Raw genomic sequence first — 18,947 nt, 5'->3', positions numbered from 1 at the left:
TATTTCTGCCGTGAAGCAGTAATGCGTTTCGGTTTGAAGGGTGGGGCAGCCGTCGTAACTATACTTGAGACCTTAGAACTTGTATCTCAAGGTGGGTGGCGCATTTACGTTGTAGATGTCTATGGGCTCCAGTAACCACTTAACACCAGGTGGGCTGTAAGCTCGTCCACCCATCTAAGCAATAAAAAAAAAACTGCTTTATACAGCGGTAAATCTTTTTTTTTTTTTTTTATTGCTTAGATGTGTGGACGAGCTCACAGCCCACCTGGTGTTAAGTGGTTACTGGAGCCCATAGACATCTACAACGTAAATGCGCCACCCACCTTGAGATATAAGTTGTAAGGTCTCAGTATAGTTACAACGGCTGCCCCACCCTTCAAACCGAAACGCATTACTGCTTCACGGCAGAAATAGACAGGGCGGTGGTACCTACCCGCGCGGTAAATCAACAGTACAATGAATGAATGAATGAATGAATGAATGATTTATTTTATTTCAGACAACAATAAGTTCATATGTGAACATAGTATCATTGAAACATACTTAAAATTAACAAAGCCAATCAAATAAAAAAGATACATTTATTAAAAGTAGTTATCAGTTGAATACATTTCAAAAATTCCATTCCACTGATACCTACTTCGAACCAACCATTATTATTATTATTATTATTGTTTAGTCCGCAAGTGAACCATGGTACAATGGTTCAAGTACCGACAGTCATAACGGTCTGTTAGTGCCTTCAGGATGCTGTTAGGGCTGACCCGGACCCGGCCAATCAGGGATGTGCACCTTTTCCGCATGGTCGTAAAGAAACAGTCGACTCGTGCCTCGGCGAACATTCCCGACGCGCTACAGAACCGAGGCAGCCCCAACAACACCCTGAACGCATTGTTGTATTGGACGCGTAAGGCGCTGTACTGCTTTTGACTATAGAGCACCCACAGGCTGCACGTATAGAAGGACGTACAAAACGCTCTAAATAGAGTGATTTTGACATCCCGCGAACATCGAGCGAACCTGCGGGCAATCATATTAGCTCTTACAGACAGCGCTCTCCGCTCCCGCTCAATGTCTGCATCATCCCTCAGGTCAGAGGTTACAAAGTGTCCTAGGTATTTAAACTTGTCTACTCTGCGCAGTGGCGTACCATTCAGTTTGACGGAGGGAATGTTATCCAGACACCTGCCTCTGGCCTGAAACACCATTCACTCACTCTTCTTTGTATTATACACCAGACCGTGACTTAGAGCATATCTTTCACATATGCCAAGCAGCTTAGACAGCCCACAGGCCGACGCACTCAGCAGCACCATGTCATCAGCATAACTGATATTGTTGAGACATATTTCATCAATATGGCAGCCGACATGAGTACTGCTGAGCTCCTCGATTAGAGCATTCACAGTACAGTAGTGTAGACAACAATATTGTTCACATTTGGTCGGATCGGCAGCTTGAAGTGTAAACAGTAGACCGTCAAGCCGACTACAGTAAAACTGTCGGTCCGACCTTATGTGAACCAGCTCTGTGTGCTTAGTGCGAGTTCTTTAACGTTCTCGATAGCGTAATAGTTAACTCAAATTTGCAATTGGAACGTTTGCCTACATTTGCCACTAGGAGCTGCATACAAATTTGAGTTAACTTTTACGCTATCGAGAACGTTAAAAAACTCGCACTAAGCACACTGACCCGCCGCTATAGACGTTTCACATCAAAAACACAGAGTTTCCCCTTCGATACATTCTTTCTATACATCCACAACGATCTGTGATATTAGGAATATTTGTAATCCGACAGGCTCTTTGCTACATCGAAACAGCTAATATATAGGATAGGAACCCTACGTACGAGTACTCTACGTTAGATTAGATATATATTTTGTAGAGCATAATCTTTTTCCAAGTCTGAATTACCGCTACGCTCTTTTAAGACGTTCAACATTTTAGAAGCCAACTATACTTGACCTTCCATACTGACATCGCTCGAAGCTGTAACTCACTTTTATTGGAAAAAATATTGTTTATGACAGCGGAAAGAATTGAATTATTTATATAAAAACCATTAAATCGTAAATTTTTTTGTCATATTTAGACGACAATTTTTTTTTCATTCGGTATTTTTACACGTCAATGTATTTTTATACCCTATAGACTCCGAAACGGCTGAACCAGTTTCGATTTTCCGGAAATCTTCAGATTAGCTAGCGGATGATCCTGTGAATTTTGGTAGCGATCGTACCAAATCAATGATCAACCAGCAAACTAAGCCGGGTTTGACTAGACTATCGATATATACCCTCGAAGCGGTTATCAGTTGAAAATATAGGGAATCTCATCAATGTGAACAGCAAATACTACGAAAAAAGGGCAAGTAAAGACACGTCTACTAACTAGTACGACCTTATTTACAAAACTCATTTTGATTGACGAACGATAGTTGTTTTCTTTTTCTTCTAAATAATCTTATCTTGACATCAAATACAGGGTATTCGATATTGATACGTATTAAAATGATAATAGATACGTGGCATTCAGCCAGGGATATAATAATGTTGCGTTGGCATATAAGATTATATAAGCGTAAGTACAGGATGCTATTTTTTTGTCTAAATTTGCTCGCTAACGTAATATCTATACTAATACATAATAATATAACTAGTCAGGTCATAAGTATTGTCACACAGTAAAAATTTTTCTTTTAGAATGCTGGCCACAAAAAAGTTTATTGAATTCGAATGTCGAATTGTTCATGAAAATAAAAATGTATACTTTTAGAATTTTACTCATTTTTAAATATGGAGTGGACGCTTAAAGAAGACCGTGTTGCAGTTATTGCGTTGCATCGTTGCGGTTACGCGCCAATTCAAATTTTTAACATACTGAAAAATTTGAATATAACCAAAAGATTCGTTTAACGTACCATCAAACGATACAATGAAGACTCTAGTGTAGATGACAGGTCAAGAAGTGGTCGCCCTCGGTCTGTTAGGACTCCAGCAGTGATAAAAGCTGTGAAGGCGCGAATTCAAAGAAATCCCAAACGTAAGCAGAAACTGTTGGCCCTTCAGATGGGGTTAAACAGAACCACGGTGAAAAGGGTGTTAAATGAAGACTTAGGGCTTCGGGCATATCGAAGAAAAACAGGACATCCTTTGAATGCTCGTCTAATGGACCTGAGACTGAAGAGATGCCGCGCTTTGTTGAAGCGGTACGCGGGAAAAAAATATCGGGAAATTCTTTTTTCGGATGAAAAAAAATTTACTGTAGAAGAGAGCTACAACAAACAAAATGATAAGGTGTACGCACACAGTAGTGAAGAAGCGAGCAACCGTATTCCGCGTGTCCAACGAGGTCATTTTCCATCCTCGCTCATGGTATGGTTGGGAGTTTCTTATTGGGGCTTAACGGAGGTACATTTTTGTGAGAAAGGTGTAAAAACGAATGCAGTTGTGTATCAAAATACAGTCCTGACGAACCTTGTGGAACCTGTTTCTCATACCATGTTCAATAACAGGCACTGGGTATTCCAACAAGATTCGGCGCCAGCTCATAGAGCGAAGAGCACACAAGACTGGCTGGCGGCGCGTGAAATCGACTTCATCCGGCACGAGGACTGGCCCTCCTCCAGTCCAGATTTGAATCCGTTAGATTACAAGATGTGGCAACACTTGGAGGAAGAGGCGTGTTCAAAGCCTCATCCCAATTTGGAGTCACTCAAGATATCCTTGATTTAGGCAGCCGCCGATATTGACATGGACCTCGTTCGTGCTGCGATAGACGACTGGCCGCGCAGAGTGAAGGCCTGTATTCAAAATCACGGAGGTCATTTTGAATAAACTTTAGTGTCATAAGAATCTATGTTTTGTTAAGTTCATTTTGGTATATGAATGGTTACATAATGAATAAGCTTGTTTCAATTATTTTACATTAAACATGTGACAGAATTTATGACCTGACTAGGTATAAATCTACGGGGGTTTTTAAGGATGTTCCGTTATAACTACTGAACCGTGCATCCGATTGACTTGAAATTTAGTATCCATGTAGAAAATACGTTTACTTAATGGATAGGCTAATATGTATATGAGTGTTTAGAATTAGTGAACTGAAGTGGCAATGGGCCGGCCACATAGCACGAAGAGAGGACGGTCGATGGGGCAGAAAGATCCTGGAGTGGCGACCACGTACTGGCAAGCGCAGTGTGGGACGGCCACCTACTAGATGGACCGACGACCTAGTAAAAAGCGCTGGGTCTCGTTGGATGCAGGTGGCAATGGACCGGTCGCACTGGAAATCTATTGGAGAGGCCTATGTTCAGCAGTGGACGGCGATAGGCTGAAATGATGATGATGATATGAGTGTTGGACTCCCTACACCAGTTGCGGGGGCGTTAATGATGAGAATATTTGTGGGGGCGAGAAATAATAATGTTATTTTTTTTTTTCTTAAATTGGTGGACGAACTTACAGCCCACCTGGTGTTAATGGTTAGTGGAGCCCATAGATATCTACAACGTAAATGCGCCACCCACCTTGAGACATAAGTTCTAAGGTCTCAGGTATAGTTACAACGGCTGCCCCACCCTTCAAACCGAAACGCATTACTGCTTCACGGCAGAAATAGACAGGGTGGTGGTACCTACCCGCGCGGACTCTGAAGAGGTCCTACCACCAGTATAAAAATTAAATGCCCAGCGAAGCGGACGGGTACAGCTAGTACATTATAAGAATAGTTGATTTTTTAGATGTTTATTATTCCTGTAAATGAGTGGACAAACTGACGGCCAGCCTGATCTGAATTGTCTATCGTCACGAACCTTAAGATATTAATTCGAACACTGAATTATTGAAGTGATATGTTCTTGAGGGAAGATAGGCCGTCTCGTTACGTAACACGTTACGGTGCCAGTTTGTTTGGCTTCCCTTTCTCTCACGCATACGGCAGCGGTACTGAGAACTTAACTCCTAACTATTTATATATCTTTTTCAATGTTTGTTACACTTTCCCTTACATTATCATATTAATATATATAAAATTTAAGTAATTAACCTAAGCTTTTCTCAAGTTAAACAATTTGAATATTAAATAGTTCAATTTAGATTAGTTTAAGTTATGACTACTGTCGGGCGTCCCAAGATGCACAGTTTTTTTTGTCTTTTTTTATTGCCGTATAGGCAAACGAGCATACGGCCCATCTGATGGTGAGTGGTTACCGTCGCTTATGGACGTCAGCAATGCCAGGGGCAGATCCAAGCCGCTGCCTACCGTTTGTGTCTACGACTATTTCAACCCGGAACACCTGACTATTTCACAGCAGAAATAGGCAGAACGATGGTATCTATCTATGCGGCCTTTTAAATTGTTCTACCATCAGTGTAACAACTTCAACCGAGAAAAGCGCTGGAGAAAACATATTGAAACGGAAGAGTTTTTAGTTGCCCGTTTGTTAATATTTTAGATTATATTTTTTTGTCAAATATTTTATAGGCTTGACTATATTATACTGTCTCTCGAATTATATAATAATAATAATAATAAAGCCTTTATTCAGACAATTACATTTTTTTTTTTTTTACATATACAATAATTTTTTTTTTTTTACTATGTTTTAAGTAAGTAGTGGTATTAATATTAGTTAAAAAAAAATTTGGAAGCTTTTTTTTTTTTTTACCTATGTTATTATTAGTTATTGTCTGTTTGTCTATTATAGACATAGGCCTCCTCCAACTGCCTCCATAAGCTTCTATTTTCAGCTGTTCTGGTCCATGTGCTTCCCGCAACTGCCTTAATGTCGTCCACCCATCTCCTAAATGGTCTACCTCGGTTTCTTTTTCTGTCTCTCGGATACCAGTACATTATAGTTTTACACCATTTCTCCTGTCCTCTTATAGTATGCCCCGTCCACTTCCATTTAAGTTTCCTTATTGTAACTGAGACATCCTTTAATTGAGTTTGTTTTTTAATTGTTGATGTTCTTATTTTGTCTGATAATCTTTTCCCCGTCATGCTCCTCTCTATAGCGTTTTGACAAACTTCTAATTTTCGAGCATGTGCCTTTGTTAGGGCCCATGTTTGACATCCGTATGTAAGGACAGGGAGGATGCAGGTGTTGAAGAGTTTCCTTTTAATGGTCATGCTTGTTTCATTGTTTTTCATCACTTCTTTTAGATTCCAGTACCTTTTCCATGCATTGGCTATTCGTCTTTCTATTTCTTTTGAAGTGAGGTCTGACGGCGATATTATTTGGCCTAAGTAAACGTATTCATCAACATATTCAATAGTGTTGCTGTTAATAGTTATGGGGTATTTTATATCGTTAGTCATAGCTTTAGTCTTCTGAGTGTTCATAATCAGTCCTACCTTCCGACTTTCCTCGACTAATTCTCCAAGCATTGCTTGAAGTTCATTTTTTGTTGGTGAAAAGATTAATATATCATCTGCAAATCTTAATTGGGTTAAGTTGTCTCCATCTATTGATAGCCCTCTTGTTTCCCAGTTTAGTTGACGAAAAACGTTCTCCAGAACCGCAGTAAACAACTTCGGTGACAAAGGATCTCCTTGGCGGACTCCTCTTTGAATTTTTATTTCTTCACCTTCTCTCTCTCGAATTATTAACCACTAATTCTTATCTGGCCATATATTATGCCGTAGAACTGACTATCACTGGAGCAGACGGGTTCTCGAGTGGAGATCGCACAGCGGAAAATGTAATGTGGAACGCCCTCTGGCTGGGTGGTGCGATGACCTCCGAACGATGGCAGCAAGAAGTGGATGAGGAGAGCCGAAGACCGGGCTCAGTGATGTGGATTGTGAGAGACCTATGTCCAGCAGTGGACGACTGTGGGCGGATGATGATGATGATGAATTCTTATCTTAAAGGTCACCGCTTGTGATGGGTTCAAAAAAAGGATTTTTTCTTGCCTAATCTGATTCTTTATTAACATGTTGGTAAAGTGATTTTCTAAAATTCGTAGTTGTTACAAAGTTACAGCAGCTAGAAGAAGCGGATGTGTGCGTGTGTGTGGTCTATTGTAATTTGTAACCCTTCCGCTTTATACCTGAGACCCTTCTGTATAGAGGTAGTTTTAGTAAAAGTTTGCACTTGTATAAAATCATAGATATGCATAAGTACAAACAAGTATAGGAAGGAATTTTTAAGAAGCAATATTAAGTTTCATGTTTTATACTTATAACCGTGCTTAAAATGTTAAGCGCGTTGTTTTCGTAACCGTCTTCTTTAAACTTTCCTCCATCATGACCCGAGGATGAAGTTCAATCGATTCACTTGAAATTCCTAACCCAGATTCAGCACATGTAAAGGCGTAAAAGGAATTACAGCACGCCATGGCACTCCCGCTAGCTGAATTTGTGCATTAACATTATGTTAGGGCGGTAATTACTCACTCTAACCGGCGCCATCTAGGCTTCGGATAGCCTGCCGACCGAGAGGGCTGGTGGTCGTGGCGCCGACGACCGCCAGTCCGGCGGCCCGAGGGGGAGGGTGATGGGAGAGATGTGCTCCGCACTAAACGCTTCACTTTCCCCCCTTTGCCTTTTCATGAGTTCTGTCTCATGCGAGGACGTTGGTTGTTGAGCGACAGGAGGTTTTAGTTAGTTCGACTCTGACATGCCCCGCCCTCCATCCCCAGTGGAGGACGGAAGTCCGGCGATTTCCTCCTGACAAAAAAAAGGGCGGTAATTGCTGCTAGAAGAAATATGCCGCTCCTACAGTGTTCTACTACTATATTGGAGTTCCCAATATTTATCTAAGTAAAATATATTACACGTGGAATTTGTTTTTTTGACCTAATATCATTTAGATAAATGAGTATTAATCTTTTAATTTTTATTAGACATGAAGATATCGTGTTCCTGAGGCTCAAGCCTAATGAGGCTTTTTTTATTGCTTAGGTGGGTGGGCGAGCTCACGGCTCATCTGGTGTTAAGTGATTAGCGGAGCCCAAAGGCACCTACGACATAAATGCCGCCACCTACCTCGAGACATAAGTTCTAAGTCTCAGTTTTAACAGTACAACGACTGAATTATCCTTCAAACCGAAACGTATTACTGCTTCACGGTAGAAATAGGCAGGGTGGTGGTATCTACCCGTGCGGACTCAAGATGTCCTACCACCAGTAAAAGCACCTGGCCATCTCAATCCGAGACAGATAATAACAGAAAGAAAAAAGAACATTATGTATTTTAAAATTAGAAACCTCTGCGGGTATCTGCCACATACTTGTATACTAAAGATAAGTGGAAAATATCTCAAATAAATGTATCGTAATCTCTTCTCGAGATACAGTCTTCATCTGCGTATCAAGATGAAGTGGTTGCTGCTGCTCACAGGTCTGTTTTTTTTCTTTAATAATTACCTATTTACCTCTGTTCAAAGATGTAAGCGTTCATAAGATTTTCTAAAAAGCAAGCAATGAAAAATAACTACAAATAAAAGTTTTGTAATTAAATTAAATTAATTCACAAATTTCGGTAAATTTAAGATACAATATAGAGACGTTATAAAACAGTTTGTTATAGATTAATAATTAAATGGTCAATGTTTGGCTGTGTCGTGGATAATAAACCACTCAATCCTGACCTCCTCTTTTCCCGTCGGTGTTATATAAAGCAAATAAGAAAGTCACGAGGTAGTGGGCGCTCTCTCTCTCTTTTTTTTTCCCTACCTAAGCTGATAGCCTTGAGAGGCTATTTCAACGTAACCTTAACTAGTAGGTGAGCACACGGGGCTCAAGCCTGACGACGTTGCTAACACGAACCCTAGCAAGAGCAGTGCTTCGCAGAATCTACCACCGGATCGAAAACGCGACCCACTGAGAAGATCCGGCGAGAAATTCAGTGGGCTGTGTCTGTGGGTTAATTTACTCGTCACGCAAGCGACGGGTTCGACGAGGACGATGACCGGTGCTTGATGTACCTATATACACCGTTAGTGGATCGGGAGGATCCGAAATGACGTGTTTTGGGCGACGCGGACTGCTTTCCATTCTGTCCGCAGGATCGGGAATAACGCTCTCTCAGTATTACACTAATATACTGCGACCGTCAAACGACCTTTATTGTTGGTACATACTGACAGGGCATGGTTGTGAGCTCAGGGTAAGTACCATCGTTCTACTGCTCAAAGGATTCGTCAGTTCCGATCTAAAGGGTGGGGTCGTTGTATTAAATATAATTTAACTTTCATCTCATAAATTAAGATGGGCGACAGACGCCATTTGCAAGAATATATAATTATTTAGAATTTAGAATAATTTAACCGCCAAATTTTATTCTTAGATTAATTGTGTTTCTGTAGGAGTCACGGTAGCGCTCTGCGCTATACCAAAAGCACCCCTACAACGCGACGTACTGGTGGAAGAACATGAAGACGGAGGACTTCTTTTATCTGCCATATGTAGGTATTCATTTGCGAAACCCCTTCATAGCTGAGATTTACAGTAAGAGGGATATTTGTGTTTCGTATTTAAAAGCCATGATGGTCGTTATATCAGTGCCATTGAGTCGTAGTCTTGTGTTTAGTTCATATTCTGAATGATGGTAAGATGTTTTGTGAGCACGCAGAAGAAGCTACCACCGTCTTAGTTTATATGGCTACGAACCATTGAGCTTCCAAGGGTGGAACAGCCGATTTAGACTAAAATTGAGACTACACTACTTCTCGTCTCAAGATGGCTGCTGTCATTCACTCTGTTATTTCTTATTTTTCTATCGAGGCGAATTATTGAAGTGAAGTTTTATAGTGAAGTTTTTCACTGGAAACCACCATTTTGACGTAATAAATTCAGTATAAAGAAAAAATTCAATAACTGATGAAAAATATTTGAATGTATTGCAATATTATTTAAGTTTAGGGTAAGGATAAGAACCAATGACAAACAAATTCATTTACGCCAGATAACCAAATATCCAAATGTAACATTTGGTTCAAAGAGACTTAAAGAGAGTTTTATTTTAAAACCTGTATCCATTTTCAGCTGCAAGCACCACTTTACTGACCGGCCACATTGGTCGTCGTGTGGCTTCTGATGATGAGGAGGTAATCTTCGATATCAACACAGCCTACGATGAAGAGTCCGGTGGCTACCGCATTAGCATACATTGGGATGGACCTGCGGACCGAGTTTTTGAAGACTGCTTCAACTTTGGTAAGTCCACGTCTCTGTTTTGTCCAAAATTAGAGCTAGTCAATAAAAAAATCGCACATACAGTTCTCTTATTTGTTGTTAGTCGACCCAAATCACAATAATTCAAGTTCTAAATACAGTAATTGTCACGCGAATCTGTCTTTCAAAAAAACATACTGTTTAATACCCTAAATAGAAATATTCTGCGGGATTAGTCTGATTGATATTCTAACCCTATACAACGTCTTGGTCTTTGATGTTATCGATGTCCATGAGTGGCGGTAAACATTTGGCCTGAGGCCACAAAATGTAAACAATCTGATAATAATCTTTTCCTCAAGGTTCCCTTCAATGGTACGGTGGTCCTGAACAAAAGCAACAGTACTGGCCGATTCAAAACAGCAACCTGCAAAAATACTCAATCATATCCAAAGAGGAAGACAATTCCGCTGTATCGGAACGCTACTGGTTAAACTCGGCCGGCCAATACTTCTACGTGCAACCCGAAGCGCCCCTCTTCATTGACTACCATAACGTCGAGGACAACCACATTTGCTTCATCGCCGAAGTGGCGGCTCCCTATTCCAGTAAACGCACACATAACAGCCTCAAATACGATATCTGGTTCTTTGAAAACGCAAAGGTCGCGCACCAACACGCTGTAGACACTTATCTAGGAAAACCTACAGGCTTGCCTGATTACAGAATGATTCAATACCCAGTCTTCTCGACTTGGGCGAGATATTCCCGTGGAATAGACAGGGACAGCCTTTGGGCTTTTGCTAACGAGATCAAGGATACCGGATTTCCAAACGCTCAGTTTGAAATCGATGACCTTTGGGAGATCTGTTACGGATCTTTGACTGTTGATGAGAGGAAGCTGCCTGACTTTAAAGGTCTTATCCAGGAAATTAAGAGCTTAGGCTTCAGGGTCACAATTTGGGTACATCCGTTCATCAACAAGAATTGCGAGCCGTGGTTTTCTGATGCTTTGGAGAAAGGGTATGTAGTAAAGTGAACTAAACTTTGAGTAAATAAAAATTATGGAATGTTTATTCGTATTCTTAATTGTATTAAATTGACTAATAAATCCATCTTGTTAGCTACCTTGTCCTCAACGAAGAAGGCAACCCTGAATCTACCTGGTGGAACAACAACGGCTCTTTACCCGGGTACATTGACTTCACCAACCCTGATGCTGCAGAATGGTACACGTCAAGGATCCAAGATCTTATTGATACCTACGATATTGACAGCCTGAAGTTCGACGCTGGCGAATCTAGTTGGTCTCCACAGGTAAGATATCTTAATAAGTTATTTATAAGACAGACAGTAGAAATTCGATACAAAGCCTGTTTGACTGGGCCTCTGCCATGGTCAATATTCATGACTGGGTTACCATTTTGTACCAGGGGGACGTTTAGTTAGAATTTATGAACGGTTCACAATGTTTACACAGTACACAATCCACAAGACTCTCTACACCACCCTTGGATGACTGGTAGAGAATGCCTCAGGCACTAAATCCGTCATTGTACTTTTGTGCATGAATCTGAATAAATAAATAAATCTTTACATCCCTTAGATACGATCCAGGTGTGATATCATCGAACCTAATCAATTTTACATTTCGTTAGCACATGGCGTATTTCTATTCTACTGATTTACTTATTTGGGAAACAGAGTACGTTATTCCAGCTTAAGCATCGGTACAACAAGGACATTTCCATGTTTTTTTTATTGCATACGTGGGTGGATGAGCTCACGGCCCACCAGATGTTTAGTGGTTACCGCAGCCCATAGACATCTACAACGTAAATGCGTCACCCACCTTGAGATATAATTTCTAAGGTCTCAGTATAGTTACAACGGCTGTCCCACCCTTCAAACCGAAATGCATTACTGCTTTACGGCAGAAATAGGCAGGGCGGTGGTACCTACCCGTGCGGACTCACAAGAGGTCCTACCACAAGTCACTGTTAACAATACAGATGGATAGATCGTGAACATTAAATAAAATAACTAACTAACAATAGTTAGTTAATAGATATTGTCCCAAATCACCGAGGGATCTACAAGATGTCAGGTCTTGAATTTAATATGCTTGGAAAGACTCTTTCGCTAATTCTGCGCGCGTCAGATAAATCTGTCTTACAACTTGGGACTTTATTGTTGTTGATTAAAAGTCTTATTATCTCTTGACAGATTCCAGTACAGAACGGCGACATTGATCTCCATCCTGGTCACGTGGTTGAGTCTTACGTGAGAGCCGTTGCCAAGTTCGGCCCAATGATCGAGATCAGAGCGGGCATGAGGTAAGGAAAATACGGTTTCTCAATCACATTACTGTTTTTTCCATATGTCGTGGATAACGACTTTAGTAATATTAAAACATTGTTTTGACTATTATTATAAATAATAAACATCACAAAATGTAGGGTAGACGCCGTAAGAGTCGTCTCAGTCTGTCAGTCAGTCTCAGTCTCAGGCAGTTTGTCAGTCAGTCTCAGTCTCAGTCTCAGGCAGTCTGTCAGTCAGTCTCAGTCAGTCTCAGTCAGTCTCAGTCAGTCAGTCTGTCAGTCGGTCAGTTGAAATGAAACTGTCGGTTTACCCTGTCATTGTGAAAATTATTTGTTGAGAGTTTAGGTTTTATTGACTTTTATTGCAATAAACTGAGTTCCACCGATTACGAATCATGACAGAACTGCCAGTCAGCCATCCCTGGCGCCGTCACATTTTTTTTTATTGTTTAAATGGTTGGTCGACCTCACGGTAGACCTGGTGTCATAGAATGCCGCCACACACCCAGAGACATGAGTTGTAATGAGTGAGATAAATGGTACAAAGGTTATATGGTATAGCCAGTTAAAAAACCACCAGTACGACAAGTCGGTACAAAACTTACATATGAATAACTTAATACACTTTTTCATCAAATAGGTATGCGAGCTTACGAGGTATACCGCTCACTTGGTGTTACGTGGCTACCGAAGTGCAAAGAACGCCGCCACCCACCGATCGAAGTTCCAATTTTATTGTGGTTTACAACTATTGTCACATTTTAAGCTTCTAGCCACAGCGTTACTAATATCGGTCCAAATTAGACCACTTCTAATATTACACCTGCACGAATCCCTATAACGATGACCTCGTGTTTGCGACTGATACCCAATTGAATGCCTATTCCAGAACCCAAGACCTCCCAGTCTTCGTCCGCATGGTTGACAAAGACACCCTTTGGGACTTCAACAACGGTCTCGCGACGTTGGTCACGACTCTATTGCAAATGAACCTCAACGGGTACACGTTGGTGCTGCCTGATATGATCGGAGGAAATGGTTATAATGAGTCTCCGAGTAAGGAGTTGCTGGTGAGGTGGCTACAGGCTAATGTCTTCATGCCGACGCTTCAATACTCGTTTGTGCCCTGGGATCATGATGAAGAGGTAATTTCTTTACATAAGTATATTATGAGCACGCAACCTCAGCCTACTAGAACTAAAAAAATGTGTAAGTGTCTTGGGACCCGGGTAGGAACGAAGTTCCTTATTATAAAAATATTAATTTTAAGTTCTATTCGAGGTATTAAGAAAATTATTATTCGGGTATACATTTTTATTATGATTTTTTTATTGATAAAAAAAAATAGAAAAACTACTTTACAAAGTTATCAACTTTTTTTATTCACAATTATTTATAAAAAATATATAATAATAATATATAAAGAAACAGCTATTTATATGAATAATAATAATTAAGCCCAATTTTGTTCTATCATAGAAAACCGTCATCACGTAGACTATACATTAGACACTGTATAGCCATCATACTAAGACTATACATAAATAATAAAAATCTTACGTTACGGACGTTTTTCCCGGTTAAGGTACCCCTCCGCATCGTCCCATAAGGAACTTCGTTCCAAAAACATTTTAAAGGACCTCCGATATTTTGTGGACAATTTCGTGAACTCAAAGATCCACTACGTGACCGGTACCTTTCGCCTTGAGATATGAGATCGAAGCCTCAATTCTACTATACCTACAATTGTTTCCGAGTCATAGTCGACTATAGCAATATACCAAAAAAGTTGACTATTGCATTTATGGGCCTATATAAAGATTTTTTTTATTGCTTAGATGGCTGGACGAGTTCATAGCCCATATGGTGTTAAGTGGTTACTGGAGCCCATAGACATATACAACGTAGATCAGGTCTCAATGTAGTTACAACGGCGACCCCGCCCTTCAAACCGAAACACATTACTGCTTCACGACAGAAATAGGCAGGTTGGTGGTACCTACCCGTGCTGACTCACAAGAGGTCTTACCACCAGTAAATCAACTTGATGTTTCGAAAACTTTGGCTAATAAAGATAGGTTAAATAGGAACGAACGTCTTGTCATAAAAATATCCTGAGCATAGATGTCCGTGCGTGGTCAGATCATATCCTACCACGTAATTAATTAAAATAAGAATTACAAGAAGAGATAGAGTAGATCGAAGTGATGAGAGCTACATTTCCACATCACTTCAATCGTGATGGTTTTAGTTATTAAATACATTATTTTCCAGGCAGTAGAAATCTGCCGCAAATACACGCATCTTCACGCCGAATATGCTGATGAGATCGTGGCCGCTATGGAGGCGTCCATCCAAAAAGGAACTCCCGTGAACCCTCCCATCTGGTGGTTGGATCCTACCGACCAGGACGCTTTGGCTGTTTGGGACGGTACGATATTTTTTATGATAAGCATTGTGTTACAGATTTGCTGGTGATCATTGTTCTTATAAGTTACTAGCTGTACCCGTCCTCTTCGCTGGGCATTTCAAATTAACAATATTATTTCTCACTCCCACAAAGATTCTCATCATTAACGCCCCCGCAACTGTTGTAGGGAGTCCAACACTCATATAAATACTAGCCTATCGATTAAGTACATGTATTTTCTACATGGATACCAAGTTTCAAGTCGATCGGATGCATGGTTCAGTAGTTATAACGGAACATCCGTATAAACCACTGCAGATTTATATATTAGGTAGTATAGATGTAAGAATACGAGCTTAAAGCTTCCAGTGTCATGTTACTACCCATAAACGTCACAAAGTGAACGCTCCTACGCATCTTGTGATACGAATCTGAAACGAATTGTATAAAAGCGTTCCAGTTGTTTGGTTTCTTGTTGGGGTTTTGATTTTCAATAACTAAAATAATTTTATATTCATAGAATAAGGTCAAATCTTGAGATCTTCTTTTTTTGTTTTTTTTTTTGCTTAGATGTCTACATGAGTTCACGACCCACCGGGGGTTTAAGTGGTTACTGGAGCCCATAGACATCACAAAATAAAGTCCGCCACTCACTTTGAGATATAAGTTCTAAGGTCTCAGTATAGTTAGAACGGCTGCCCCACCTTTCAAATCGAAACGAATTACTGCTTCACGGCGGAAATAGGCAGGGTGGTGGTACTTACACGTGCGGACTCACAAGACGTTCTACCGCCAGTAAAAACTTATCATAATGAATTCTTTAAGGCTATGGACATTGGTAAGCTCTGGAGTTAAGATTGGAGTCGGTTTCCAGAGTTCTTGTTAGGAGAGCGCGTGCTGGCTGCCCCGGTACTGCAGCAGGGCGCCGTGTCCCGGGACGTGTATCTGCCGCGCGGCTCCTGGCGGGACGGCGTCACCGGGGAGCTTCACCAGGGTCCACTGTGGCTACGGGACTACCCGGCACCACTAGACACGCTGCCTTACTTCACTCTCGAAGACTAGAGAGAACCTTTGAAAATAAACTCTTTATTTTCGCGTACAAAGTTTTTTATTCGTTTAAAAAAAAACAATAGCCAATTTAACCTATTAGGTGTATCTAATAAGGTGGCTCTAATAAAAAAAAGATGTGGTGTCGTGGGACACCGGATAGTAACGAAGTTAAGAAGATAAATATATTAATTTTAAGTTCTATTCGAGGTATAAAAAAGATAAAACTGGAGGTTCCGCAACAACCCACGGTCATTCGGTAACGTGCGAACTTATTGTGGTACACTTCATTCACGGTTGTTTGCATAAGAGTTAGTGTATTGCGCAAACGAACGCTCTGAGATCGTGGTCAATGAATGATAAAAAAATGTTATTTTTTGTACGTTATTACAAAGTTAAGTCGTACACCGTGTGCATTACTAATAAAAATCTTACGTTACGTTTTTTTCCGGTTAGGGTACCCCTCCGCATCGTCCCATAAGGAACTTCGTTCCAAAAAAAAGATAAACAATCTAATTATCAACCATTAAAGTGTGTATGGATCTTGTTAGCGTAGATTTATTGGTAAGCGAGCTAACTGGCATTAATGGCTAGTAAATAACTCGCCTAGCGTGTGCCTATTTATGTAACTATTAACACAAACAAAGAAATGCTTGCTATGGATAGAGTTAAACGTTGCACAAGTAAAAACTGTCTATAATTATATTAAACACAATATTATAGTGTTGTATATCTTTATACTCCCGATACCATATATACTACAATATTTTTGGCGGGCAACGACATGTCGTCTTTCACAAGAAACATAAGATTTTTCTTTACAACCGTGTGCTTGGTGTGAGTTCTCGATACTGCCGATAGGTGGCCATGTTTCTTGCATTATCCAAACTAAGCTTTCTCGTGCCTAATCAATCCTATAATAAAACAGTAGAATCCGGGGTTTCGGTTGCCACTGTTGTTATCGGCTCCACAGGGAAGGTGTCTGTGACGTGCGACAGATGGCGAGCGAGTAGTCTCAAGAATTTGATGCTTTACGTGTGATTAGTTATAAACATAATTCATTGCACAGATTTCACAGTAAAAACTGAAATAAACTGAATTTTCTTTCTAGCCTACTATACCCTTTAGGCGTTACTGTGGAAAGGGTTAAATAAAAACAATAGGCTTTTGTCAAAATCAATTTTATAACATATTAACGGTTGACTCGATACTCCAGTAGTAAGCGGCCCTAACTGTAGCGCCGAGGGTCGTGGGTTCGATTCCCGCAATGGGCAATCATTATTGTTAAATACGAGGGATAGATGAGTGAAACACTTGCTTGCTAATAACACAATGGCTCTCGAATATATTAAGTGTATAATCTATGACAATGGCCTATATTTGTCGAATATTTATATTAATATTTTTACTGGTGGTAGGACCTCTTGTGCGTCCGCACGGGTAGGTACCACCGCCCCGCCTATTTCTGCCGTGAAGCAGTAATGCGTCTCGGTTTGAAGGGTGGGGCAGCCGTTGTAACTATACTGAGACCTTAGAACTTATATCTCAAGGTGTGTGGCGCATTTACGCTGTAGATGTCTATGGGCTCCAGTAACCACTTAACACCAGGTGGGCTGTGAGCTCGTCCACACATCTAAGCAATAAAAAAATAAAAAAAAGAATAAACCTCCGTATGCGTAGACACACGCGCTTAACAACTATGATGAACAGGTTTGTTTGAGCTTTGTCTGGGTGGTTATTATCTACATAATAATATATATTTAAACATATATGAGTATGTTTATCAGTCTGTAACCGATAACACACGGGAATCCTAAATTGAGGCCGGATGACCGGAACATGTAGCGTGGGTAGGACCCATTGTTTTTTTTATTGCTAAGATGGGTGAACGAGCTCACAGCCCACCTGATGTTAAGTGGTTACTGGAGCCCATTGACATCTACAACGTAAATGCGCCACCCACCTTGAGATATAAATTCTAAGGTCTCAACTATAGTTAAAACGGTTGCCCCAACCTTCAAACCGAAACGCATTACTGCTTCACGGCAGAAATAGGCGGGGTGGTGATTTCGCGGTGAGGTTTGCGGGGATCCGCTGGATGCAGACAGCGCAGGACCGATCTTTGTGACAAGGCTTGGGGGAGGCAGCCTATGTCCAGCACTAGACGTCTCTGGGCTGATAAGAAGAACCAGACCGTGCAACCATGGGACCGTTCATTAATTCTTCCACAAAATTGTATATCACATTATTATTGCCATGACAGTTAGCTAGCGACAGACTGCTAATCCTGAGTTGTTTGAGAACACTATAATATCTCATACCTTCGAGTTATCACAGACCATCAGATGACCTGTCAATTTCTGTATATCAATAAAAATACATTTAATTTTAGTTTCGCTGTTTGGAATTTATCTTATCAACGTAGGTATGATTTATCGATCGCTGACCTAAAATGTCACAGAAAAAATATCAAGGCCGTGAAAATATTTCTAGCATTCCACATACTACATTTGATATTACAATGTAGAAATAAGCTTTGCATTTCAAGATGTTAATTTGGCTACAATGCTATTCACGATCAGTTGCAGAACTAAGCTATAACAAAATGCAGTTATCCCCATCATTAAGGAAACCTGTTCCATGATCTAAAACTTGGATTCTAAAATATCGCTGTGGTACTGTGTACTTAACTTATGATCTCAGGGTGTGGTTTCACTATCACATGCGGTGCGGGTACGGGTGCTTCAATCGCATCTAGCGGAAATGGAACACAGACCCGACAACCACTAAAATATCTATACTAATATTATAAAGAGGAAAGATTTGTTTGTTTGTTTGTTTCGAATAGGCTCCGAAACTACTGGACCGATTTGAAAAATTCTTTTTCCATTAGAAACCGACATTGTCCCTGATGAACATAGGCTACTTTTTTTTATTTTTTTTTTATTTTTTTTTTGGTTTCATGTGTGTTTTAATGTTTCCGAAGCGAAGCGAGGGCGGGTCGCTAGTCGTGTAATAAAAATCAAATACATATAATGTGAA

The 18,947-nt window shown here is 40.4% G+C and overlaps 1 protein-coding gene and 1 long non-coding RNA gene across 2 annotated transcripts in view; both read left to right on the top strand.

The window, feature by feature from the left end:
• LOC134200896 (uncharacterized) overlaps nucleotides 1-18,947 on the top strand; it is a 279,918-nt gene that overhangs the window by 217,956 nt on the left and 43,015 nt on the right. The gene's annotated exons all lie outside the window — the stretch shown is intronic.
• Nucleotides 8,230-15,961, top strand: LOC733140 (myogenesis-regulating glycosidase). Its single transcript, XM_004925016.5, has 9 exons — nucleotides 8,230-8,352; nucleotides 9,320-9,418; nucleotides 9,999-10,169; nucleotides 10,490-11,150; nucleotides 11,252-11,444; nucleotides 12,354-12,463; nucleotides 13,338-13,593; nucleotides 14,723-14,879; nucleotides 15,733-15,961. Exons 1-9 carry the CDS (start codon nucleotides 8,280-8,282, stop codon nucleotides 15,918-15,920), a joined length of 1,908 nt encoding a protein of 635 aa, XP_004925073.4. The 5' UTR covers nucleotides 8,230-8,279; the 3' UTR covers nucleotides 15,921-15,961.

This window comes from Bombyx mori, chromosome 21, assembly GCF_030269925.1.
Source record: "Bombyx mori chromosome 21, ASM3026992v2".
Classification (NCBI taxonomy): domain Eukaryota; kingdom Metazoa; phylum Arthropoda; class Insecta; order Lepidoptera; family Bombycidae; genus Bombyx; species Bombyx mori.
This window is presented reverse-complemented; position numbering and strand designations above follow the sequence as displayed.

What these genes read in the sequence shown, in the direction of transcription:
- LOC733140 (XM_004925016.5), top strand. Translation starts at nt 8,280, where the DNA reads ATGTATCGTAATCTCTTCTCGAGATACAGTCTTCATCTGCGTATCAAG. An exon ending in ACTTCTTTTATCTGCCATAT is followed by an intron (nt 9,419 to 9,998) that starts GTAGGTATTCAT and finishes ATCCATTTTCAG; the next exon opens with CTGCAAGCACCACTTTACTG. An exon ending in TCTGATGCTTTGGAGAAAGG is followed by an intron (nt 11,151 to 11,251) that starts GTATGTAGTAAA and finishes CCATCTTGTTAG; the next exon opens with CTACCTTGTCCTCAACGAAG.